At 53.0% G+C, this 24,697-nt stretch overlaps 1 protein-coding gene across 2 annotated transcripts in view; it reads left to right on the top strand.

The window, feature by feature from the left end:
* The window catches only part of TFCP2L1 (transcription factor CP2 like 1), a gene marked incomplete at its 5' end in the record, with an annotated part of 59,730 nt that overhangs the window by 22,897 nt on the left and 12,136 nt on the right, over positions 1–24,697 (top strand). For both annotated transcript variants that reach the window (XM_081241559.1, XM_081241560.1), the window contains 8 exons: positions 11,685–11,761; positions 12,312–12,417; positions 13,105–13,211; positions 14,344–14,496; positions 18,030–18,140; positions 20,680–20,771; positions 22,590–22,638; positions 22,720–22,813. In XM_081241559.1, the coding sequence (XP_081097685.1) occupies positions 11,685–11,761; positions 12,312–12,417; positions 13,105–13,211; positions 14,344–14,496; positions 18,030–18,140; positions 20,680–20,771; positions 22,590–22,638; positions 22,720–22,813 (789 nt within the window). The remainder of the gene's footprint in view (positions 1–11,684; positions 11,762–12,311; positions 12,418–13,104; positions 13,212–14,343; positions 14,497–18,029; positions 18,141–20,679; positions 20,772–22,589; positions 22,639–22,719; positions 22,814–24,697) is intronic.

Below are 24,697 nucleotides of genomic sequence, written 5' to 3' on the forward strand. Positions count from 1 at the left end.
TTGAAGTATAGTTGATTTACAATATCATGTTAGTTTCAGGTGTACAGCACAGAGATTCAGTAATACATATATATACATTCTTGTGTGTGTGTGTGTATATATATATATATTCTTCTTCAGATTCTTTTCCCTTATAGATTATTACAAAATAGTGAGTATCGTTCCCTGTGCTCTACAGTAGGTCCTTTACATATATAATCTTTTTTTCTTTTTTACATATATAATCTTAATTTTAACTCTTAACTTTTTCAAAGTGATTTCTTTTTTTAATTTAATTTATTTATTTTTGGCTGCGTTGGGTCTTCATTGCTGTGCACGGGCTTTCTCTAGTTTCAGCGAACAGGGGCTACTCATCGTTGCTGTGCACTGGCTTCTCTTGTTGCAGAGCACAGGCTCTAGGGCACAGGCTCAGTAGTTGTGGCACATGGGCTTAGTTGCTCCGCGGCATGTGGGATCTTCCTGGACCAGGGCTCGAACCTGGGTCCCCTGCATTGGCAGGCAGATTCTTAGCCACTGTGCCCCCAGGGAAGCCCCTCAAAGTGATTTTAAATTTCAAACTGTGGAAGAATTGAAAGGTTAGTATAATGAACTTCTCTGCACCCTTCACTAGATTCATCATTATTTAATGTTTTATCACATTTCCTTTATCTCTGTATTTTATATATATGTTTCCTCCCTGAATCATTTGAGAGTTAGTTGTAGACATCATACTCCTTTATCCTAACTACTTTAGCAGGTATTTCCTCGAAACAAGGCCATTCTCTTCTGTAACCATATTTCCATGATCAAATTCAGGAAATTTAATACAATACCTTCACCTACCACACATCCCTATTAAATTGGGCCAATGGTTCTGACACCGTCCTTTTCCGCAGTTTTTTGCCCCGATTCCAGGTCCAGTCCAGAAGGATGCACTGTGCTTAGTTGTCCTTTCGTCTGGAGGGTCCTCATCCTTGTCTTTCATGACGTTGACATTTTGAAGAGTATCCAGGCCAGATGTGGGTTTGCCTGATGTTTCCTCATGACTAGATTCAGGCTCTGTACTTCAGGCAGGGATAGCTCGTGCCCTTGTGTCCTGGCTACAGCATCTCCGGGCGCACACGATGCTGTGTCATCTGGTTAAGGGACAGGCCTCAATCTCTGTAACAGCTGCGTGCTCTTCTACAGCTTGGTCTTAACATAGGTGTTGACCATATAGTTCATTTTTTTGTTTGTGTAGTTTTTTTTGTTTTGTTCTTTTTTTTTGACCATTTAGTTCATTTTGTTTTTAGCCATAACAGTACTGCTGCATTGAATAGCCTCAGAGAAATATTTTTTTAAATTAATAATTAGTTGCTTTACAATGTTGTGTTAGTTTCTGCTGTATATGTATACATATATATGTATACATATACATATATCCCCTCCTTTTTAGATTTCCTTCCCATTTAGGTCACCACAGAACATTGAGTAGAGTTCCCTGTGCTCTACAGTATGTTCTCATTAGTTATCTATTTGATACATAGTAGTGTATATATGTCAATCCCAGTTTCCCAGTTCATCCCACCCTCCCCTCTTCCTCCGTTGGTAAGTATTCATACGTTTGTTCTTTATGTCTGTGTCTCTATTTTTGCTTTGCAAGTTCACCTGTGTCATTTTTCTAAATTCCACATATAAGCGATACTATATGATATTTGTTTTTCTCTTTCTGACTTCACTCTGTATGACAGTCTCTATCTAGGTCCACCCACGTCTCTGCACATGGCACAATTTCGTTCCTTTTTTTTTTTGTGGTATGCGGGCCTCTCACTGTTGTGGCCTCTCCCGTTGCGGAGCACAGGCTCCGGATGCGCAGGCCCAGCGGCCATGGCTCACGGGCCCAGTCGCTCCGTGGCATGTGGGATCCTCCCGGACCGGGGCACGAACCCGTGTCCCCTGCATCGGCAGGCAGACTCTCAACCACTGCGCCACCAGGGAAGCCCTCGTTCCTTTTTATGGCTGACTAATATTCCATTGTATATATGTGCCACATCTTCTGTATCCACCCCTCTGTTGATGGGCATTTAGGTTGCTTCCATGTCCTGGCTGTTGTAAATAGTGCTGCTATGAACATTGGGGTGCATGTGTCTTTTTGAATTATGGTTTTCTCTGGATACATGCCCAGGAGTGGGATTGCTGGGTCATATGGTAGTTCCGTTTTTAGTTTTCTAAGGAACCTCCATACTGTTCTCCATAGTGGCTGTACCAATTTACATTCCCACCAACACCCTTTTCTCCACACCCTCTTCTGTGGACTAGAGTGCAGGAGATGGCATGGTTGGGTCAGAGGCTGTATGTGTTTGTAGTATTGATGGATATTGTCTAAAGGCTGTGACATCCCCTCTCCCACTTCTGACGTGCGAAAGCCCATTTCCCCACATTTTGTCCTTGAGGGATGTTAGCAATCTGTTAAACGTTGGCCAGTCTGATAAATGAAACTGCCATTGCATTCTTTTCTTTTTTTAAAAAAATAAATTTATTTATTTTATTTATTTATTTTTGGCTGCATTGGGTCTTTGTTGCTGCTCACGGGCTTTCTCTAGTTGTGGCGAGCGGGGGCTACTCTTGGTTGCGGTGTGCGGGCTTCTCATTGTGGTGGCTTCTCTTGTTGCAGAGCACAGACTCTAGAGCGCAGGCTCAGTAGTTGTGACACACGGGCTTAGTTGCTCCGCGGCGTGTGGGATCTTCCTGGATCGGGGCTCGAACCTGGGTCCCCTGCATTGGCAGGCAGATTCTTAGCCACTGCGCCACCAAGGAAGTCCGCGTTATTTTCATTTGGCCTCTCTTTGACCACTAAAGAGGTTAAACATCTTTGCATGTTCTTCTTGGTTTGGCTGACTAGTTCCAGCTGTTATTTGCTTTAGGGAATTCAATGTCAGATTCTGTAGCCATCAGTTAAAAACCTAAAACATGTCAGTACTGTTCAAGGGGCTATGGGTGTGTGTGTGTGTGTGTGTGTGTGTGTGTGTGTGTGTGCAAATCTAGTTCAGGTAAACTGGTAGCTGGCTTCTGAGAGCTCTGACTTAGCCATCAGGCAAGAAAGCTGAGGGGCAAAGTTGCAAAGCGCTGAGAGAAGTTGGGAGGAAGAGGTGAACAGGCAGAGTGAAAATTATGTGAAAATTCAACTTTCAGTGTCCATAAAAAGTTTGACTGGAACGCAGCCGTACCCATTCATTCATGTGCTGTCTGTGGCTGCTTCCTCGTTACAGGGACTAAGCTGGGGAGTTGTGGCAGGTCTTATGGCCCACATGGCTGCAAACAGTTACTGCCCGGCCCTTCTTGGAGAAAGTTTGCCGATGCCTGGGCTGGAAGACATTGGTTATTGTGGGTTACACGAGGGAAGCAGGGGGAAGCTCGGTTTGCTGAGCCCCTGCCTGTGCCGGGTACCACGTAGGGAGCTGCACTTGTGTATTTTATTTAAAACCTCCCTGAAAGAGTCTTCTCTTCTTTTCCCATGTGCTCCTTGCCCTCTTCCCCCATCCTGCCCCTCCCTGCGTGGGGTGGAAGCAGGAAGGTCAACGGGGTGGGGGGTGAGGTTGTGCAAGAGGGAAGCTTCCGTCCCCCTTTGAGTGGCGTCAGGGCCTGTTGGACAAAGTCTAAGCCACTCTTCCCGGTGGTGACCCGGGCTCCCCACCGAGCCTCAGCCCAGCTGAGGGGCCCACACCCCTCCCCGCAGGCTAGAGCTGGAGCCCTAAAGTGGGAGGGGGTCACCGAGCTCTGCTGGCCTCTGCAGCTCCAGGGCCAGTGGGGTGCCGGGCAGGATCACTGGAGGAAATCCAGAGCCTTAGGGGCTCTGTCAAGGCTTCGGGAAGGCCACACCAGCAGTAGGGCTCCCCTGCTGTGCTGTTGATGGCCTCATCGCAGGGGAGCCTCTGAGCCGGGGACCTCCTGTGCGCCACTGTGTGCTGGGTGTGTCTTCAAACTTACATCAGCCCGCTGCGTTAACCACCAATACTGTCCACATTTTTGGAGCCATTTACCCATTACAAAGTCGTGGGCCCAGAGGGGAGTCTGGGCTCCAAACCTGGGTGCTAACGAGATCCCCAAGGTAATTGTACGGGTCGGTAGAACGCTGGCAGCTGCATAGCTGTATAACGTTTACCATGACTTTATTTAGTTATGGTACATGATTATGATTTTCAATATGCAGACGTGACACGCACTTGAAAAAATTAAGTTGAAGTGAGTTGATTAAATAAAATAGGCTCATATTTGCAGCAACATAGTTGGACCTAGAGATGATCATACAAAGTGAAGTAAGTCAGAGACAGACAAATATCCTATGGTATCACTTATGTGCGGAATCTAAAATACGACACAACTTGAACTTATCTGTGAAACAGACTCACAGATGTAGAGAACAGACTTGTGGTTGCTAAGGGAGAGTGGGGTGAGGGAGGGATGGATTGAGAGTTTGGGATAAGCAGATGCAAACTTATATATAGGATGGATAAACAACAAGGTCCTACTGTAGAGCACAGGGAACTCTATTCAATATCCTGTGATAAAGCATAATGGAAAAGAATATGAAAAAGAATATATATATATATGTATAACTGAATCACTTTGCTGTACAGTAAAAACTGACACAACATTTATTTCAATACAATTAAAAAAATAGGCTCTTAACACTGCGGGTGGTTTTTAATTTCAGTGGCAAAATGGTGGGGACGGTGTGTGAATGCGTATGGCGAACGCAACCCCTGCTAGTGTCTCGGGCTGTCCTGCACCCAGCGTGTCACTGGCACAGAGGGGGTGGGAGGGGGCTGGTGTGCAGTGATTGCTCAGCAATGGAGCCCAAGAGATCCTCCCTCTAAGGCAGGGCTGGGGAGTTGGAAACACACAACCAGAATGCAGTGCAGAATGACAGCCAGCTCCAAGAGTTCTTCCTCCATTGAATTATTTTTCATGCGAGAGAAATACTAGTTGACCCTTGAACAACATGGATTTGGACTGCGCGGGTCCACTTATACACAAGATTGAATTCTTTTCAATGGCAAATACTACAGTACTACACAGTCCGAGGTTGGCGGAGCCCAGGGACGCAGAGGAACGGCAGATCTGCCCTGAGGGTCCGCGCCGCTGACCCCCACGTTGTTCTAGGGTCAACTGTATTTATTTACTTACTTATTTATTTATTTTTGGCTGTGTTGGATCTTCATTGTGGTGCAGGGGCTTCTCATTGTGGTGGCTTCTCTTGTAGTGGAGCACGGGCTCTAGGCGCATGGGCTTCAGTAGTTGTGGCGCTCGGGCTCAGTAGTTGTAGCTCGCGGGCTGTAGAGCATAGGCTCAGTAGTTGTGCATAGGCTTAGTTGCTCTGCGGCATGTGGGATCTTCCCGGACCAGGGCTCGAACCCGTGTTCCCTGCATTGGCAGGCAGATTCTTAACCACTGCACCACCAGGGAAGCCCGGGTCAACTGTATTTTAATTTCAGATCGACTGAATGCTCTAGAGAATAAGAGAACAAATCTTCATGTGCCCAATGCGGTGTTTGCAACCTTGCCAAATTTGCTTCTGATTTTACCTGTTTCTATTTCTGTTGCCTTTCCTCCCAGAAGCAAAACCATCGTTGTGAAGTTGATGGTCCCTCTGCGCACGTTTAAATTTTTACTCCTTTATGCATACTTCACCATAAAAGCGACCAGTATTTTCCCTGTCTCCAAACGTCATATAAGTGGTCTCATAGACATCACTGTGCCCCTTTTTTTGTTTAATAGTATGTTTCTGAGATTTCTCCATGTTGATCCATGCCTCTGGAGGGCTCATTTTAAGTGCTGTGTGCTATTCCATTCTAAGTCCCATAATAGAATTAATGTGTCTTTCTCCTGTGGCTGGATGTAGGTGGTGACAATTTCTCACTTCAATAAGCAATGCCGCAGTGGGCAATTTTTATCTAAGTCTCCCAGTGCATATCAAGTACTTCCTTAGGATGTGCCTCTAGAATTGATGTGCTTGACAGGGGGCTTGTGTGTCTTTAGCCTAACTCTTTTTTTGGTGGGGGGAGGCAAACTATGGTCCCAGTGGTTATATCAGTGGAACACTTCCATCAGCAGTGCCGTAGAGCCCATCCTCCACAGGCTCATCCACACTTGCTACTGTCAAGCTGAAATTTTTGTCCCTCAGACAGATGTTAGATAGTATCTTATGTTACTTTACAGTATCCTGTTTTCTTGTACTGTCCGGCACATCTTTCCATGTGTTTGTTGACCTAATTCTGTTTCCATAGGGTAACCATATGCCCCAGTTTGCTAGGTCATTTCCCACTGATAGGGACTGTGTAAATATTAACAGCACCCCTGGTATTTTCAGAAGTTTCTCCATATAAACTTTAACACAGATTTTCTTATGTTTTATAAAGGACATAATTTTTCTTTTGTGTATTTGTTTCTTGTTTAAGAAATCCTTTCCTACCCCATGGTCATAAAGTAGTCTCATATTTTCTTTAGAAATGTTAAGGTTTTGCTTTTATTTTATGGTTTTCATCCACCTAGAATTAATTTATTATGTGTGATGTGAGGTATGGATTTATTTTTCCATATGGATAACCGGTTATCTCACACTCTTGAAAAATCTGTCTTTTTTTGTTTGTTTGTTTTGTTTTGTTTTGTTTTGCGGTACGCGGGCGTCTCACTGTTGTGGCCCCTCCCGTTGCGGAGCACAGGCTCCAGATGTGCAGGCTCAGCGGCCATGGCTCACGGGCCCAGCCACTCCGCGGCATGTGGGATCCTCCCGGACCGGGGCACGAACCCGTGTCCCCTGCATCGGCAGGCGGACTCTCAACCACTGCGCCACCAGGGAAGCCCAGAAGGGAACTTTTGAAGCCACCAGACACCGTGCGGAGTAGCTTGGCTAAGTGACCAGTCTTTAGAGTCCAGCAGAGCTGGGTTTGATCTTCCACAAGATACTTAACCTCTCTGGATCTGAATTTCCTCATCAATAAAACAGGAGCAATAATGTGTTTTCCTCATAAGACTGTTGAGAGGGCTGAATGAAATAATGCTCACGAGGGCTTAGCAGTGTCCCGACACAGAGCTAGATGACAACTAAGTGACTGTTTATTTATTTATTATCCTATTCCCTTGATTCTAAGACCAACAGTTTTTCCTTGTTCCATATTTCACAATTCTGAAATTAGAACAGGCTTTACTGTCATTTTCTGTAGTGATTTATTTATCCTTCTGGATTATTTTTTTTTCCAGAAGTTCAAAATCTTTTCATTTTATTTCAGATTTTTAAAGTCATGTTTGTTTGTTTTTTTAACGTCTTCATTGGAGTACAATTGCTTTACACTGGTGTGTTAGTTTCTGCTGTATAACAAAGTGAATCAGCTATACATAGACATATATCCCCATATCTCCTCCCTCTTGCTATCCTCTGGATTATTGTTTAGGGTGTAGGAAACAGAGGATTTTACAGACAAGGAAATCGAGTCAACGTGCTTTATCCAGGATCAGGGAACAAGTCGAGTTGGTCATCCTAAGGATCTCCTTTATTTCTAGTCCTAACGGGGAGAAGGAAGGAGAAAAAAATACCATCTTGACTGGGGATGGGGCTCATGGGGCGCTTTATATGCCCCCAGATGCTGGGGGCAAACTTTAACCAGCAAACAGAATGGAACCAGATGCCTTCCAGAAAGGCGAAGTTGAGAGAGAGCCTTCTGCAGAGCAGACAACACCCACCAGGTTGGCTGGGGCCAAGTTTCTGCTCATGGCTCTATCACTGACTAGCTGTGTGAGCTTGCTCACGTCAGGTAACCTCTCTGAGCCGCTGCTTCCTTCTCTCAGGTGGGGCTCATAATCTAAACTGCACTGTTGATTCAGGTGAGTTAATACCTGGGCAGACTTTGCTGCTGGGTTAGCACCCAGTGAATGGAAGCTGTTAGGTGCTCCCTGAAGGCACGTCTCTCAGGGCCACCTTCCGACTACATTTTTGCCTGGGGTTGCCTTCTCATTCATTCTTCCCTCAACTGTAGAAATCCTGCCTACTCTTCGAAGTTTACCGCCAAGTGTTATTTTCTTATTCAGACCCTTCCTCCCCACCTCCCCCTTTGGATCTCTGTTGTTTCTTATTTGTTTTCTTTTCTAAAAAATTTTAAATTTAATTTTTCTTTTATATTGGCGTACAGTTGATTTACAATGTGTTAGTTTCAGGTGTACAGCAGTGATTCAGTTATACATACGTATATCCGTTCTTTTTCAGATTCTTTTCCCTTATAGGTTATCACAGAATATTGAGTAGAGTTCCCTGTGCTATACAGTAGGTCCTCATTGGTTATCTGTTTTATGTAGAGCGTGTATATGTGAATCCCAGGCTCCTAATTTATCCCTCCTCACCTTTCCCCTTTGGTAACCATAAGTTTGTTTTCTATGTCTGTGGGTCCACAGTTCATTTGTACCCTTTTTATAGATTCCACATATGAGTGATATCCTATGGTATTTGTCTTTCTCTGTCTGACTTACTTCCCTCAGTGTGATCATCTCTAGGGTTCGCCTTATGCTGGTTCTGTTTGAGATACCCCAGAAGATTGCCGACCCTTTGAGGGCGGGAGGCTGTCTTGCTTTTGCCAGCCCTGTAGTTCTATCACAGAACATCGGGTCCTTCCTGCGTCAAAAGTACAGTGGTGAGCAAAACAGACACAGCCCTGTGCCTTGACAGAGCCCACTTTCCTCGGCTCCCACCCATGCCCTGAGGTGATGCCGGCCAAGGAGAGAGATGTCCATGTCCCCCCGGTCAATTCAGCCGTCCTGACCTTGCTCATCAGCCCGTGTGTCACTGGGGATGCTGCTGCTGTGCTGGGTGGGAGAGGGCTGGGGAGGTGTGTTGGCGCCTTGGCAGCCCGGATGGGGAGGGAGTCTGGGCGTCTGTCTGAGGCCTGAGCAGGGGTGGGTGCAGAGTGGCTGGGGGGATTCCGTGAGGAAGGGAGATGCGGTGGGGAAGCAGGGGGGCAGGTCTGTGCTGCTGGTGGAGGAGGCCGGGACCCTGGGCCTATAGCCCCATTAGTAGCTCTGATCCCTGAGTGGCCACCTGTGATGCTCACGTCCGGGGACCGCTCTGCGCGAACGGGGAGGTGTCGCCTGCTGGGCCTGAGCTGAGCTTGCCCCGCAGACCCTGGGGTCAGTGTTCATGGGGCCCTGGGGCGCCCGTAAACCCACAGTAATGACCATCTGGGCCTTGGGCCTCATGCCAGAGCTGGCTGCATTCTTCCTGGGGGAAGGTGGAGGACACTGGAAAAACCAGTTTAGGGTGTGTGAGGCTCCGTTGCCTGTCGCTATCAAGGGAGTGCTGGCTCCGGAGCCCGGAAACGTGTGTGAAAAATCTGGGTTTTTCAGAAAGGTACAAGTGTCGATTCAGGTCAGCGAGACCCTTAGGAACTGGCACGTGAGCAGGCCAAGAGTTTGGGGCCCATGCCTTTTCTTTCTGATGGAACGTGCCCAGCAGTGCGACGTGAGTGGTGCTGGGGCCTGGTGTGTCTTTCTGGTTTTCACTCGTCCTGGCAGCCGGGCTGGCGAAAGCCGGATGGACGGGTCCCACCTTCCTGAGCAGGGGGCTTCACCGAGTGGGCACCTCTGAGCCAGCCAGCATCATGTCCACGCCCACGGCACCGTGTCCCCAGGATTGCACGGCGTTTGGCATGTGCTTGTGCGCTCAGCAAATGCTTGGCATGCATGACTGAATTTCGTAGTCTCTGCCTGCTCTGTTATTCACTGGGGGACTGAGTATGTTAGTTTCATGGGGCTGCTTCAACAAACAGACTGCAAACACGTTGGCTTAACACAAAGCAGAAGTTTATTCTCTCACAGTTCTGGAGACCAGAAGTCAGAAATCCTCCAGGGCTGTGGTCCCCTTGGGGACTTCAGCGGAGAATCCGTTCTTTGCGTCTTCCGGCTTTGGGTGGCTCCAGGCATTCCTTGGCTTGTGGCCCCATCAATCCCATCTCTGCTCCCGTGGTCACCTTGCCTCCTTTTTTCCCTGTGTGTCCTCTTATAAGGACACTTGTCATTGGATGTAGGGACCTCCGGGACAAACCAGGATCATTCCTCGTCTCAAGATCCTTAACTTAAATTTCATCTGCAAAGACTCTTTCCAAGTAGAAGGTAACATTCACAGGTTCTGGAGATTAGGGTATGGACATATCTTTTGGGGGACTACAATTTAACCCACTCCAAGGAGTCTTAATAGTTTTCTTTTTTTTGTTTTGTTTTTCTTGTTGTTTGTTTTGTTTTAATGTTTTTCTAATCGTTGCTTTTCTAGATATATTAAAGCTGTTAACCCCTGGGTTTGTGCTGCTTCTAGTTTGCTGTTTGCATTTAAGATATAGATGTATATATATCTACATCTGTATCTGTATCTTTATCAGATTTCTCTTTCCCTCATTGATTTTAGGTTCAGAAAAAGTCCTTCCCTATTGAGTCGTCATTCACGTTAAAACAAAACCTTAGGACATTAGTTTTTTAATCCAGTGGTAACTTGGATTAAACCTGCAAAACCCGGGGAAATCTGCGTGAGGTCTGGAGTTTAGTTAATTGTACTGTGCCATGGTCAGTTTCGATAATGTACTGTAGTGACCTCAGATGCCACCACTGGGGGAAGCTGGGGTTGATCCTCAGGACCTTTCTGTACTATTTTTGTAACTTCTTGTGAGTGTATCATTATTTACAATTTTTTTTTAAAGCAAATTTTGATTAGATTTACCAAGAGCAATTATGAGATCATTTGTTCTCTCTTATTTGTAAGGCATCCTTTATGAAGCTCTGATGTATGCTAAGCTGTTTTAGAGTTGTGGTTGAATTTACTTAATTTGGAAAAAGTTGGCATCATTTGCTAGGTGGTCTTCCCCTCTAGGAATGTGGCATATCTATTTTTTCAAGCTATATTTTATTTTCCAAAAAAATATGTGTAGTTTTCTTCAGGTTATTTGCAGATACCTGAAAGTTTGGGGTTGTTCTTATGGATGGATCTTTTCTCCATTTACATTCTTTCACTGGCTCGTGCTGGTTACATGTCCCCAAATAGAATCCCCACACCCTTTCAAATACATGAAATTCTTTTAACTTGAGAAAATGCATTTCATGCTGCAATTAGAGACAATGTTTAACAGGCTTTTATCCGTTCCTTTAAACCTGCTCTCAGGAAGGGTCCGGTCAGTTATTTAATGTAGATGTAAGTATCTGTGTTCTCCATCCGAGTGTATAGGGGGTGTTCTAGAAATATGAAGTCGTGGACTTCCCTGGTGGTCCAGGGGTTAAGACTCCGCGCTTCCACTGCAGAGGGCACGGGTTCGATCCCTGGTCAGGGAAGTTCTGCAAGCAGTGGTGAGGCCAAAAGAAAAAAGAAAAAAGAAATACCAGGTTGTGTTCTGTAAATTTAATGCTAAGTGTATTGTTTCGGATTCTATGTCTTTGAACATCATAGAGGTGCTATCTCTCTCCAGGGGTCATGCGCGTTACCTTGGGAGCCCCAGGCGCCCCTCCAGGCCACATGGACAAACTGGGGTGTCCAGTCCAGAGCGTGATCTGAGCTGTCCGTGGCCTTTGTTCTCAGCTTTGGTCCCCGGGGCCGTGAGGCCTGGGTGGGCCCTGAGGGTGTTGAGAAGACCTCTAGCTGGGGGAGTCCCAAATTTGAAGACAGAAATGGAAAATGTACTATTATCCCCCCCCCCCCCCAGGTCAGTCTTATGAAATCCGACTGCTGGAGAATCGGAAGCTGGGAGATTTTCAGGATCTGAACACAAAATATGTGAAGGTGAGGCTGCCAGCTGTGCCCTTCCTGGGCTCCTGAGGGTGCCCTGTCGGGGTCCCAGCACCTGGGCTTGCGGCGGGAGTGCCTGGGAGCTTTGGGGAAAGCTCCAGGGACAGAGGTGGGCTCCTGGTCCCTGGAGTGTGTTGTCTAAGGGGCCTCGGGCGGGCTGGCAGCACTGGGAGCCAGAGGGACGTGGGCTGATGGACCGGGCGCCGGGTTGGACAGACTCGGCTTCCAGCCTGGCTTTGCCTCTTCCCAGACTTTTCCGAGCTTCAGTTTACTCATCTGTGCAGAAGGGTTTGTAGGTGACCCACGTGTGCAGGGCGCTTAGCAGCCCTGGAAAGCAGGGCAGCGCTCGTGTTCGTGCTCGTCACTCGTATTGTTGGGGTTCTGGGAGGGGGTGCGGGGAGGAAGCCTCCAGGCAGCTACAGGCCTCGGAGGGCAGGAGGTGTGTCTGGCTTGGGGATGCTTGAGGGCAGGTTCCTTGTGGGTCCCTCTCAGGACCCACACTCAGCCGTCCCTTACCGCCACCCCTGCCCCTCCCCCCGCCCAGAGCATCATCCGCGTGGTGTTCCACGACCGGCGGCTACAGTACACGGAGCACCAGCAGCTGGAGGGCTGGCGGTGGAGCCGGCCCGGGGACCGCATCCTGGACATCGGTGAGTCTCCCGGGCCGGGACGGATAGGCCGACGGAGCTCCAGGCACACGGGGGTTCTTCTGGGTGCCATCCGGACCCAGGCCTGTCCAGGGCATCTTGGCGCACTTTTGCCTTGTGTAAAACCCCACAGGAGCTGGTGGAGGTGACCGTGCCACCAGGCCTGCCCTCGGGGGTTCACCTTTTGCGGGGGCCTGGGATGGGGTGGCACGTGGGATTTAAGGACCTGCCATTAGGGGGCAAGAAGCAGGGAAGGCTGTGCAGAAAGATCCTGCCTTAAAGGAGCCTGATGAGTGATGAAAGCCCGGGTGGGCCTCACAGAGAGGGACAGTGCATATGGAACCGGGGGCTCAGGTGGTGACCCGCGGTCTTTTATCCACAACCCTTGGGGCCAGATGGGTTTTGAAACTCAGAAGTTGGAATGACAGTAAGGTGTGTAGACCCATAGCTTGGGGTCCCACCGCCAACAGGCAATCAAGCAGAGCAATGTTCCTGCAGCAAAACAGAATGACTCTACACAATGGGGTAAAGGCGTCAAGTCAAGATTCTGCCAAGTGGGTTACGCAAAACCGAGTTTTCAGAACTTCTGGCATTTCGAATTGTGTAAGGAATGTGGACCTGTGATGAGAATCCTTCCCGAAATATTTGGGAGTGGCTGACGATTGCACTTTTGTGTGTGTATGTGCACAGATATTCCACTGTCTGTTGGTATCTTGGACCCCAGGGCCAGCCCGACCCAGCTGAATGCAGTTGAGTTTTTGTGGGACCCTTCGAAGAGAGCATCTGCTTTCATTCAGGTGAGCGGGAGGGAGCTTGCCCTCAGTGGGGAAGCCGGAGCTCTGGGGTCCATTGGGTCGTTTCTCGAAACCATCTGTCGGGGGGTCCCTGATGGGCTCCTGCCCTCTGCTGCAGGAAAGGAGGCTGAAAGGGTGGATGGGTGTGGCTCAGAATCACAGGGCTAGTTGGTCCCTGGGGCTGGGAAAAGGGCTTGGGATGTTGTAGCATCCTGTGTGGGTTTTGCTTATCAATATGTAAGCTTTTTACACAATAAATATGGCCTAGCATAAATAATTTGAAGTGAAATTTTTTTCGTAATTGTTTCTATTATTAAATTAATTATTTAATTCTCAAGCACCTGGTTGTGAACCTGGCCTTGTGTTAAACACCATGGCAGATAGAGGTGGCCAAGGGCCCAGCTGGGGCCCTGTGCTTCAGGGCTTGCCCCTGGCTCTCTTACTGTGAGTCCCTTTTTGAGCCTCTTGGTTTTCCCACCTGTCTTATAAATTAGTGAGTGAAAATAGAGCCATGACCACAAGGCCTGGTTCATAGTAATCACTCAGTAAAAGTGAGCAGTCTTTTTGCCTTGCGTAATTACAATACTTGAATTGCATTTTAAAAGAATTATAATAATGTTATTGTTTACTATTACAATAAGATGTATTGTATTATGACATGATCACAGTGTTATAGCAAGAAGTATACATCAAGTGCCTTCTGTGTAACAGGCACTAACGAGAAATAAAGAAGTGGTCCCAGCTTCTGGCCTGGCCTGAGTAACCTGGCCACCAGGCCCTTAGGGACTAAGCTGTGGTCCCTGCTCTGTGGGATTTGGCAAGGGAGGGGTCTCAGGGGCAGGAGTGAGGGGGTCTGCGGGGGTCAGTGGGCCTGGAGCAACGGCAAGGACTTAAGTGGTCAGGCAGGGCCTCCAAGGTCAAGGGACAAAGGTGAGAGGGCAGGCCCCCTGTGGTTAGGGGACGGGGCGGCCAGCGGCCCGACAGAATGGACAGCACCGGGGGAGAGCGGAGAGGTGGAGGTGGGTCTGACCATGCGGGATGGCAACCTCCGTGTGGAGAGGAGCCCGTGGGTGGGGGGCGGTCCAGAGCCCATCCTCGCCTGCTTCTGGCTACCTGCCCCCCGCGTCCCCTGCAGGTGCACTGCATCAGCACAGAGTTCACCCCGAGGAAGCACGGGGGCGAGAAGGGCGTGCCCTTTCGGGTGCAGATCGATACCTTCAAGCAGAGTGAGAATGGGGAGTACACGGAACACTTGCACTCGGCCAGCTGCCAGATCAAGGTGTTCAAGGTAGGACGGCCCCGCCAGCTCCATCCGCCGTCACCCAGCCCCTCGCCCTGCCTGGGACGGCGATGCCAAAACGCGGAGGCCCAGCAGGGAGTGCGGCGTCCCCATAGTAGCCCGGGGCTCCTGCCGGGGCTCTGATGAGCCAGCCTGCCTGCTTTCTTCCCCACAGACGGCCGGGCTTGGCTCTCCTTGACCAGGGTGGTGGGATTGGCACAGTTTTAGACTTTTGTTTTCCTCCCAAGCACCTTGGCCACAGATTCTGTAGTTGCCCATTAGATTCTCCTTAGAAATCAAGTTAGGAGACCTCCCGTGTGGGTCCTGACCATGGTTGTTATTTATTTATTTATTTTTATTGAAGTGTGGTTGGTTTACAATGTCCTGTGAGTTTCAGGTGTATGGCACAGTGATTCAGTTATACATATACATGTATCTATTCTTTTTCAAATACTTTTCCCATTTAGGTTATTACAGAGTATTTCCCTGTGCTACACAGCAGCTCCTTGTTGGTTGTCTGTTTTACACATGGTAGCGTGTACGTGTTAATCCCAGCAGATGTCCTCTCCTTGTCCCTGTGCAGTGGCCTCCTGGTACCTCCCCTCTTTTCCTTTCTCGTCTCACCCCCTGCAGTCTCCTGCCGTTGCTTCTCACCTCATCTGTCTGGACACAGTATTTCCTAAAGTCGGTCCACAGTGGTGCAGCTCAGGGTGGCCCCGCGGGGAGGGAGGGTGGCCGCGGACCCCGCATCATCCTCAGGGTGGGCGGACCGGTGCCGAGCAGGACCACAGGCCCCGTCGCCAGCAGGCTGGACCTGCCCGCCGGCCAGGAGATCCCAGCAGGTGCCCCAGGGACGGGGTGCGGACCGGCCCCAGTGCCTTCCCCGTCCTTCTCGTCTTTCACAATCAGGGGACCTGGGGACTTGCCGACAAAGTTCCGTCTGCTGGGGCTGGAGATGCCAGAGTGAGCGGCCGTAGAAATAGGGCCTCGTTCCAGAGGAAGCTGGGTCAGGGTTGATCTTCCTGAGCTTGGGATGGATGTGGAAATAAGTGCCCATAGGTAGAACCATCAGCCTGGCGGCGGAGTGGTGATCTGGCCTGTTTCCCAACTGGACTGGAAGGCCCTGAAGCTGCCTGTGTCTGTACTCAGGCCACACAGCCGGGCGGCTGGCTTCATCCCCACTGATAGCGTCTGGCCGCCCGAGGGCTGTGGGCAAAGGGTTCTGAGGCCCTGGCCGGGCTCCGTGCACTGGGACACTTTGGTCAGTTAGCGCTGCCACCCTGGGTGGGGAGGGAGGGATGGTGGGGGGAGCGTGAGTTTGTCTTCTCTGCCAGAGCGGTAGCACCCTCCGGAAACCTGCTGCATCATTATGAAGCCTTGAAACCGGCCTCTGAAGGAAGTTACATTTCTGCCCCATATTTGTTTCCTCTTCCTGCTGTAAAAGAATGACCAAAAGCTGAGTGGCTCAGTACTACATGCTGTCTTTTAATGCTGGAGGTCAGAAGTCTGAACCGGGTCTCACTGGGCTAGAGTCGGGCGTCAGGAGGGCTGAATTCCTTTCTGGAGGCCCCAGGGGAGACTCTCTTCCCTTGCCCTTTCCGGCTTCTGGAGGCCTCTGCATTCCTTGGCCTGCGGCCCCTCCTCCATCCTCAAAGCCCCTCTCACACGCATCACCCTGACTCCCCTGCTCACCCCTCCTCCACTTTTAAGCCCCTGTGATTACACTGGGCCCACCGGGATGATCCAGGCTCATCCCCCTATTTTAATCTCACGTTGTTGGCCATCTTAATTCCATCTGCAGCCTCGCCCCCTCCTGCCCTGTAAGGTAACATCCTCCCAGGCTCTGGGTATTAGGACGTGGCCATCTTTGGGGATCATTAGTCTGCTGACTCCGTCCACCGGTGCCTCTGGTCTTGGGTCTGCTCCGGGGTCCAGGGTGATTCTGGCTCACCCTGGACAGCGCCGAGGCTGCGCAGCGGGTGGTCTCTGCCTGTCCTGCAGTCCCACCCCCTCCCTGTCACGCACAGACCAGGTTCAAGGTTCCACCCGCTGTCTTCTGCCCTCAGGTGGTGGGTGCGTCCAGTGTGATTCCAGTGCTCCCCGAGCGAGTGCCCTGGGAATGGGCGCCGGCGCTGGGAGGTAGGAGGGAGGGCCAGTCTGCGCTAGGGATGCCCAGCCCTCCCCATGGCTCCCGTGAGCGTCCCCTCCTACAGCTCGAGGTGGAAGCTCAGGAGTGAGGGCTCTGCTCAACCCCTCAGCCGCACACCAGGCGTTATTGGGGGAGTGGGGCCGGAAGCTGCCTTACCATCTCCTGCAGGGGGCTAGGAGCCTCTGATACCCGAAACGGGCTCCCCAGAATGCCAGAGGTGGCCTGGCCAGCCCCCCAACCCGCACCAGCAGCAGTTCAGACGGGTGTGCACTGGCGCCAGGCACAGCCCAGCCGAACCGCCCATCCCTCTCCCGTCTCAGGTCACCCTGGTTACTAGGAAGCCCTGGCTTCTCGGAGCCCGGCCCTGGGGCTCCATGGGGGTGTCTGGGCCGCTCCCTGCCCCGCCGGCTCCCCGCAGGCTGCCCTCTACAGGCAGGCTTGGCCACACTTTGCCAGTAATGCTTCTGGGCCCGGAAGAAGGGCCTCCTTTCTGGGACAGGAGAACAGGAGGACGGAGGTGGAGCAGGGAAACAGATGACGGGGGCCCGGCTGCCGCACGCCCGGCTCTCCCACTGGACACCGGGTCTGTCACTCACGTCCCCATAGGACCCCCAGCAAACCTCCCTCCTTCCAGCCTGGGCATCCCCCTGAGGGCTATTTCCTCAAATCTCCTGAGCTGGGAGTCAAAAGCTGCAGCCTGAGGAAGGTGCCCGTCAGGATGATCCCAAAGGTGCCGTCGAGCTTGAGGATGCATTTTCCTCCCTGACTGCCCACTGCCTACAGAGTAAAGCGCTCCGCTCTGGGCCCTGCGGAGTCTTGATATCTGACCCCGACCACCAGGCCCTGAACTCAGGAGGGGATAGTCCCAGTGGTCAGGATGGTCCCCATCAGCTGGGCCTGCTGGGGTGGAAGCTGGGAACGTGGCCGTAGTCCTAGGACTTGGGGGCAAGGAACCCCCCAAGATGGCCTGCGATTGTAGACCGAGCCCTGGCCAGCAGCTCATAGCTCATCCACTTCCTGTCACTGTCCACGGGGAACCCACAGAAGGCTCTCGAGGGGTCCTCTCCATGAGCAAGTGGCCACTAGTAAAGCTCCGCTCCAAGCATTTCTGCATGAGCAGCTGAGCGGACCCTGTAGAGTCCCCATAGGACCCTGTAGCAGGCTCTGAGCTCCCTCGGGGTGGGGAGGGGCTCCGGGCAGGAGGACCATGTGTTGCGGATGCCTGGGAGGTGAGAGAGATGCTTTCTTGTCTGTGAGATCCTGCTTGGGCTTCTGGGTGAGGTGGGGAGTGTGCTGGCCTTGTGGGGGGGCCACTGCTCAGCCCTGGATCTCCCCCCGACAGCTGCCTCTGCCTGCGTTGAACTCATTGGACCCCTGTGCTCTGCACTTACAGCCAAAGGGAGCTGACCGGAAGCAGAAGACTGACCGAGAGAAGATGGAGAAAAGAACGGCCCAAGAGAAGGAGAAGTACCAGCCGTCCTACGAAACCACCATCCTCTCCGAGGTGAGCCGGCCGGAGCCTTCTGCCAGGGGCGGCGAGGGTTGGTTTAGACCCTTGGAAAAGTGCCCGTTTGGGGTGAATGCTTCTACCGAGACCGCCCGTTAAATCGTGGTGTGTTCCTTTGTCTGGAGCTGCTTTCATTTAAGGCCTGGTGTCCAGGGAGGTGTTTCACAAGTACCTTCTAGCTCTCTGCTGCCATTTGCGCATTTCAAAATTAGGTTATTTTTATTTTAGGTTTTTGGAATAGATAATATATTCATGTGGTCCAAATTCAAAAGGTATAAGAGCATCTGCATCAGAAAATATCCTTCCCAGCACTGTCTGGCCTCGGTTTCTCTCCCCGGGGTAGCAGGCGACCCCGGCTCCTTGTGTATCTGGCCCAGCGTTCTCTGCAGATGAAGCCGGTTCATACACGTTTGCCCCATGCGCGCTTTTTTCCCCCGACAGTACACACACACACACTGTTCTGTGGTTGGCTGTCTTTAGTCCATGGCCTCTCTTGGAGTCTGTTTCCTGTCTGTTCATAAAGAGCTTTCTAGTTCTTTATCCAGCTGTGCGGCTTTCGTTGTCTGCATGGCCCTTTGGTGGACGCTGGGTTATTTCCAGGCTCTCGCCATTCCACACAGGGCACCGTGAGCACCTTGTGCGAGTGTAGTTCTGCACGTGGAGAGAATGTCTGCAGCGTCTGTTCTCGGAGGGGGATGGCTGGGTCTGTTCTCGAGGGGGATGGCTGGGTCTGTTCTCGAGGGGGATGGCTGGGTCTGTTCTCGGAGGGGGATGGCTGGGTCTGTTCTCGAGGGGGATGGCTGGGTCTGTTCTCGGAGGGGGATGGCTGGGTCTGTTCTCGGGGGGGATGGCTGGGTCAGAGGCTGTAAATAGCTCTCGTTCTGTGCTGTTTGGGTGGACGCTGGGGTGCGTTTCCCCTCAGCCCCGCCGCCGCCGCCAGCCTGCTCCAGCCGTCCTTCCGTCCAGGCTACCTCTGAGACGCTTCGTGCCGCAGGTCCCTTTTCCTCCCGTCACGGGTCACGGCGGCTGCTGCCCCTTGTACTGGGCTCTGGGTTTGATGTGAACGACTCCTCCCCGCTGTGTCCTGCCATCGGGCCAGTTAATAGGTGTTGGGTTTGTCCGCTGAATGATCTGACTGACTCAGGAGGCCCTCCGTGGGTGCCTCAGGTCCAGTGCTGACCATGGTGGGGTTAAGTCTGGGTTAAGGGTGAGGCCCAGGCACAGGGTGGCTAAGAGGCCTGTGTGTGTGTGTGTGGGTGTGACAAGCCATACACAGAAGAGTAAGTGCAGCCGGGCAGCAGGGATGCTAATTCTGTGGCGCAGACAGATGCGTGCTGGCTTTTCATAGGGTCGAGGCTGACGGTGGCCGCAGAGCCCTGGCCCGGGGAGTCCTGCCCCCTCGCAGCAGGGCAGAGCCAGCTCTGCAGTGTGTGGGGCCGTGCTCGGACCCTTAGCCCTTCCCAGGCCTGGTGTGTGCTGGTGATGCACCCCGGTGACCCTTCTCCCCTCCTCTGCCTCTCCCCCGACTTCCCTGCCGGAGGACAGGTCCCCTGGCGTGCTCCAGGCAACGTCCCAGCCCCTGTCCCAGGCCAGGTGTTGAAATCCGCACCTGGCCTGTGACCTTGGGAGCCGCCGGATCCCCTCTTGTTTGCTCATCAGCCTTCCTGCTCCCCTCCCGCAGCCCCCACCCCCCACCCCAGGGCTGCAGGATTCGGCACCAACACATTCCAGGCCTCACTCGTAACAGGGTTAAATATTGACCCACCCTGTGGTCGGGTGGGTGATAGTAAATCCCAGGAATGCTTCCGACTGGCCGTGTCCAAAGCGGTGTCGTCACAGGGGAGGGAAGCAGGGAATGCGTGGTGCGCGGGCTACCCCTTGCCGCCCCCAACCAGGCAGCGCCCGACGTCTCTGCTTTCCTTGGGGGATTCTCCCGTGTTCGTTTGAGCTTCCGCACAAGAAGTTCCTGGAGTTCAGGGGTCACAGCTTTCGTGTGGCTGCATCTCCCTGGTCTGCAAGCGGGGGAGCTCCTGACATGTAGTAAATGCGCGAAGACTGGGGGTTGGAAGGGGGCTGTTCCCGGTCAGTGTGGAGCCGCCTCGTCTGTCCCCTCGGCTGAGGCCCTTCGGGAGATTCTGATACTGAGCTTCTCTGGTGCTTTTCCGTTGGCAGTGGTCTGTGGCCCCGTGCTCCCTGTTTTGTGCATTTGCTCCCATTTGCCTGCGCCGGGAAGACCCGCCTGTGGGCAACTGGTCTGTCTTGTTTTTTAGTCTCTTTTCTTGTGGACCCAGGAATCAAGGGACCGATGAGGTTTCCCTCTTTGCTTTGACTCCTCGGAAGCTCAGACAGACACGTGTCATGCTTTGCTTGCTCTGGGGACTGTCTCTTCTCTGCCCTATCTGGTCTCTTCGGTGTGGCCCGAGCAGCGTGCCCGTCCCCAAGCGCCGGGTCAGTGCGGGCTGGGTGTGGAAGGACCGTGGTTCCGCACCGAGTGGCCCGGCCGGGACCACCGCTGCCCTGCGCTCTCTCCCTGCAGTGCTCCCCGTGGCCCGACGTGGTCTACCAGGTGAACAGCGCCTCGTCCCCAAGCTACAACGGCTCTCCGAACAGCTTCGGCCTTGGCGAAGGGTACGTGCACCCTCTCTCCCTTTGCGGTCCCTGGAGTGACCACGGGTGTGGGCCCCTTCCCTCACTTTCCTCCCTGGGTCTCTGCTCGTTTTGTAGCCTGGCATCGATTCGGGTTTCAGGGCGGCTGACTGGTGTTACATTCACAACCATTTTTAGCATCACGTGTCCAGGTTTTTGTGCTTGAACACACCTCTAGAAAGGCTGTCTGCTAGGGCAGCCGAGCACCAAGCACCCACTCCCTCCCCCGGTTAAAGTGAGCTGGGCTGCGGGGGTCCTGGGCCAGCCCCCGTGAGGTAGCCTGCCTGGTGCCTCCCAGGGGAAAGCCTACCTCCTGGACATCAGGGGCCTCAGGAGGCAGACCTCTGGACCCTGCAGCGGCTGGAGGGGCTTCATTTTTTTGGCCATGCCAAGCGGCCTGCAGGATTTTAGTTCCCGACCAGGGATCAAACCCGCCCCCCCCACCCACAGTGGAAGAGCCAAGTCCTAAGCCCTGGATCACCAGGGAGGTCCCTGGAGGGCTTCTTAGATCTTTCTGCACCCTCGTGCATGGTCACTAGGCAGTGGGACTCAGCTCAGGACCCTCCCTGCCCCTGAGATCAGGGCCGGCAGCACAGAAGCGGCCTCACTGCTGGTCACCCAGCCCTGCCAAGGCACAGGCGGTGCTGACTCCGAGGTGACGGGTCTGCAGGGACCAGCGGGCAGCGGTCCCACCTGTCCCAGGGCTGCGGCATCGCTGTGATGGCTCTGCCCATCCTGTTCGTGGGGGCAGGGTGAGGCAGGGAGGGTGCCAGGTGGGTTTTACAGGTTAGGGTAGAGCATGCAGAGCGGAGCCACGCGTGCTGGAGAGATAACTACTGGTGGGCAAGCGAGACCTGAGCTGGATTTACAGGGTGAGGACAGTCCTCCTTGAGAGGGGCACAGGGAAGGGCTGTCATATTTAGATTCAGGCAGACCTAGTCTTAAATCGGCACCTTTCTGGGGGCAAGTTCCTTAACCTCCTGCAGCTCCGGTTTCCTCACTACCGGGGGAGCGTGAATTCCACGCAGGGTCAGGGGAACATGTATAAAGTCCCCGGCACCCCCTAGACCCTGATGACGTGCATCTGTAGTCACTGATGACGGGTCTAGGGGTCATCCCCTCAGGGGTCTGTTTTGTTCTTATTGTGGTAAAATACACAAAACGTAAAATTTACCATTTTAACATTTTTGAGCGGCGCTAGGTCAGTAATATTAAGTCCGTTCACGTTGTACCATCAGCACTGTCCATCTGGAAGGGTCGTCTCTCAACGTGTTTTTCTCTTGACATAAAAACCCAGGTGTTCAGGTCTCTGCCTCCCTTTGGGGAAAAACGTGACAATGGTTTTCTCGTGGCGGATGCCAAACTGTGGGTGCTTGTTCGCTGCAGAATAAGCCCCCGAGGGACTCCTCTGCCCTCTCCTGGGTGTGGCTGGCCCTTCACTGTCCCATCACTGAGTCCCTGTGAGGCGTGTATCCCGGTCTGCATGTGTACCCTCCCTCGTGCTGGGGCTCAGCGTGGGGACCACAGCATCTGGCCGAAACAAGCCCCGGAGCCTTAGCTGAGGGATGAGGGTGTGTAGTGAACCCCCATCCACACCAGAGGCTTTGTTAGGGCTTTCCAGGGATGGAGCAGGTCTGTATTTTTCTCGAGGACCCATTTCATTTCAAAGGAGCCCCAGAGCAGAGGGAAGTGAGGGGCAGGCCGGCGGGGAGCATCCTCAGCCAGGAAGGAGCATCCTCTCCGCCCACCATCCCGGGAAGGAGCGTCCTCGCCGCTCACCACCTCTCTTCTTCCTTTCAGCAACAGCTCCCCAACCCACCCGGTGGAGGCCCTGCCCGTGGGCAGTGACGTAAGTGTCTGCGGCTGGGCGCTGGCTGCCTGTCCCGTGCAGACCGAGCACCCCCTCAAGGCCTGTCCTCTCTGCCCGCAGCACCTGCTTCCCTCAGCCTCCATGCAGGACGCCCAGCAGTGGCTCCACCGCAACAGATTCTCCCAGTTTTGCCGGCTCTTCGCTAGCTTCTCGGGTGAGCGTCTCTGAAGGGTGCTCAGAAACCTGTGAGGACCTCGGAACGCTCAGCATGTGCCCTTGGCTCCCCAGGGGCCGCAGTCTGTCCTGGGGACCCAGAGTGGTCACTTGTGTGTATTGGCCCTGGGCCGAGGGCTCGTGGGCGGTCCTGCCCCTGAGGTGTGCAGCCGAGCGTGGCTTTGCGGGAGGACCGTCTGGGAGCCTTTTCAAGATGCCCCTCACCCGCAGTGTGGGCTCTGCTTTGCCCAGAAGAGCCCCTTAGCCAACAGGCCAGTGAACGCTCAGCAAGTCTCCCAGCCTTTTCCTCGCAAACGCTGCCCGTCGTGCTGTCTCTAGAGCCGTGACCCGGGAGATGGTGGTACAGCCACAGGCGAGAAGGGAAAGCAGCTCTTCCTTCTCTAAAGGTTTTTCAAGCCCTTGCTGGTGGTCCCATCAGACAGCCGCCCTGAGCTGGGGGCATTGGGGGACAGGGTAACAGCCATGAACCTTGCTCCCCGGCAGTCAGCCCAGAGTGACAGAGAGTCAAGTGTTGGCCGAAGCCAGAAGACTGGCCCTCAAGGACATCTGTGGCAGCGGAAGGGAACCAGCACCCATCCGTGGTCTTTGAGCTCAGCTTTTCTTTCCTTTTGGCTGCGTCGCACGCCTTGCGGGCTCTTAGTTCCCCAACCAGGGATTGAACCCGGGGCCCCCGCAATGAGAGCGCCGAGTCCTAACCCTGGACTGCCAGGGAAGTCCCTGAGCTCAGCTTTTCTGAGCATGTTCTTTGTGCTGCGGGTAGACAGTACCAGGGCAGTCAGGCAGGGACCCTGTCCTCGGGCAGCTCTGAGTCAGCGCGGAGGTGTAAACCGCCCATCTCAACACGCCGTGCCCCTTCTGGGATGGGCAGGCTTGGTGGAGGGCCCTGGGCCAGCCTGGGCGGGAGGAGGGTGGACGGGAGCCTCCCCCTTAAGCAGGGGGTGGTGTAGGCCATGCCGAGGAGGCGTCCTTGAGCAAAGCCTGGAAAGACGAGGGCACGAGCCAGGTGGGTGTGGGAGGATGAGCTTCCAAGCAGAGGGCAGGCGCAAGGTGGGGCCTGCCTGGTGCGGCTACGGAGCGGAGGGCCCCAGTGATGGGGCCGAGTGGGCCGGGCAGCAGGTGAGGTCAGAGAGGCGCCCAGGAGCCCTCTTGGAGAGTGCAAGGAGTTTGGCTTTTATTCTCCATGAAAGGGGAGCCAGTGTACCTGCAGTATTGTACCTAAAACCGTATCTTAACTGTGGCAGGAAACGGGGGCGAATGCTGTGGCTCTAGACCACGTGGCTGTCGTGAAGTTTTCCGCAGAAGGCTGAAGGCATCCTGTGCCTTGCGGAGTCCACCCGGGCACAAGGCTCTAGGGGACCCCTTGGGCTTCGAGGAAGGGACTCCTCTTCATCCATGTACCAGGATGCTCATAGACAGTTACCCATGATCGCCTCAAAGTGGGAGCACCCCCAAAGCCCATCGGCAGAGAGGGCGTACAGGAATTGTGCTTTATTCGTGCAGTGAATGCTACCTAAAAGTAGGCATGAATGATCCACAGCTACATGCAGCGCGAATGGGCCCTTAAACGGAACTCGGAGGGAGAGCCAGACCTAGAAAAGTGCTTACTGTTCAGTTCCATTCACACAGGTGCTAAAAGCCAAGCGAAACTCCTCTGCATGTGAGGAGTGGGGAGAGCAGTTCCCCAGAGGTGAGGGTGGGGGACGTGGTGGCCGGTGGGATGGTGGGAATGTCCTGCCTCTTGACCTGGGTGCTGGGTGCACGGGTGCCCGGGTGCATTCAGAACGGCAGCATCTGGGGAGCTGTGAGTTTTGTCTCCGGACAAGTGCACACGTGATCACACTGATAAGATATGTCACTGACAGTG

This window comes from Mesoplodon bidens (genome assembly GCF_964165515.1).
Source record: "Mesoplodon bidens genome assembly, chromosome: 8".
Lineage (NCBI taxonomy): Eukaryota > Metazoa > Chordata > Mammalia > Artiodactyla > Ziphiidae > Mesoplodon > Mesoplodon bidens.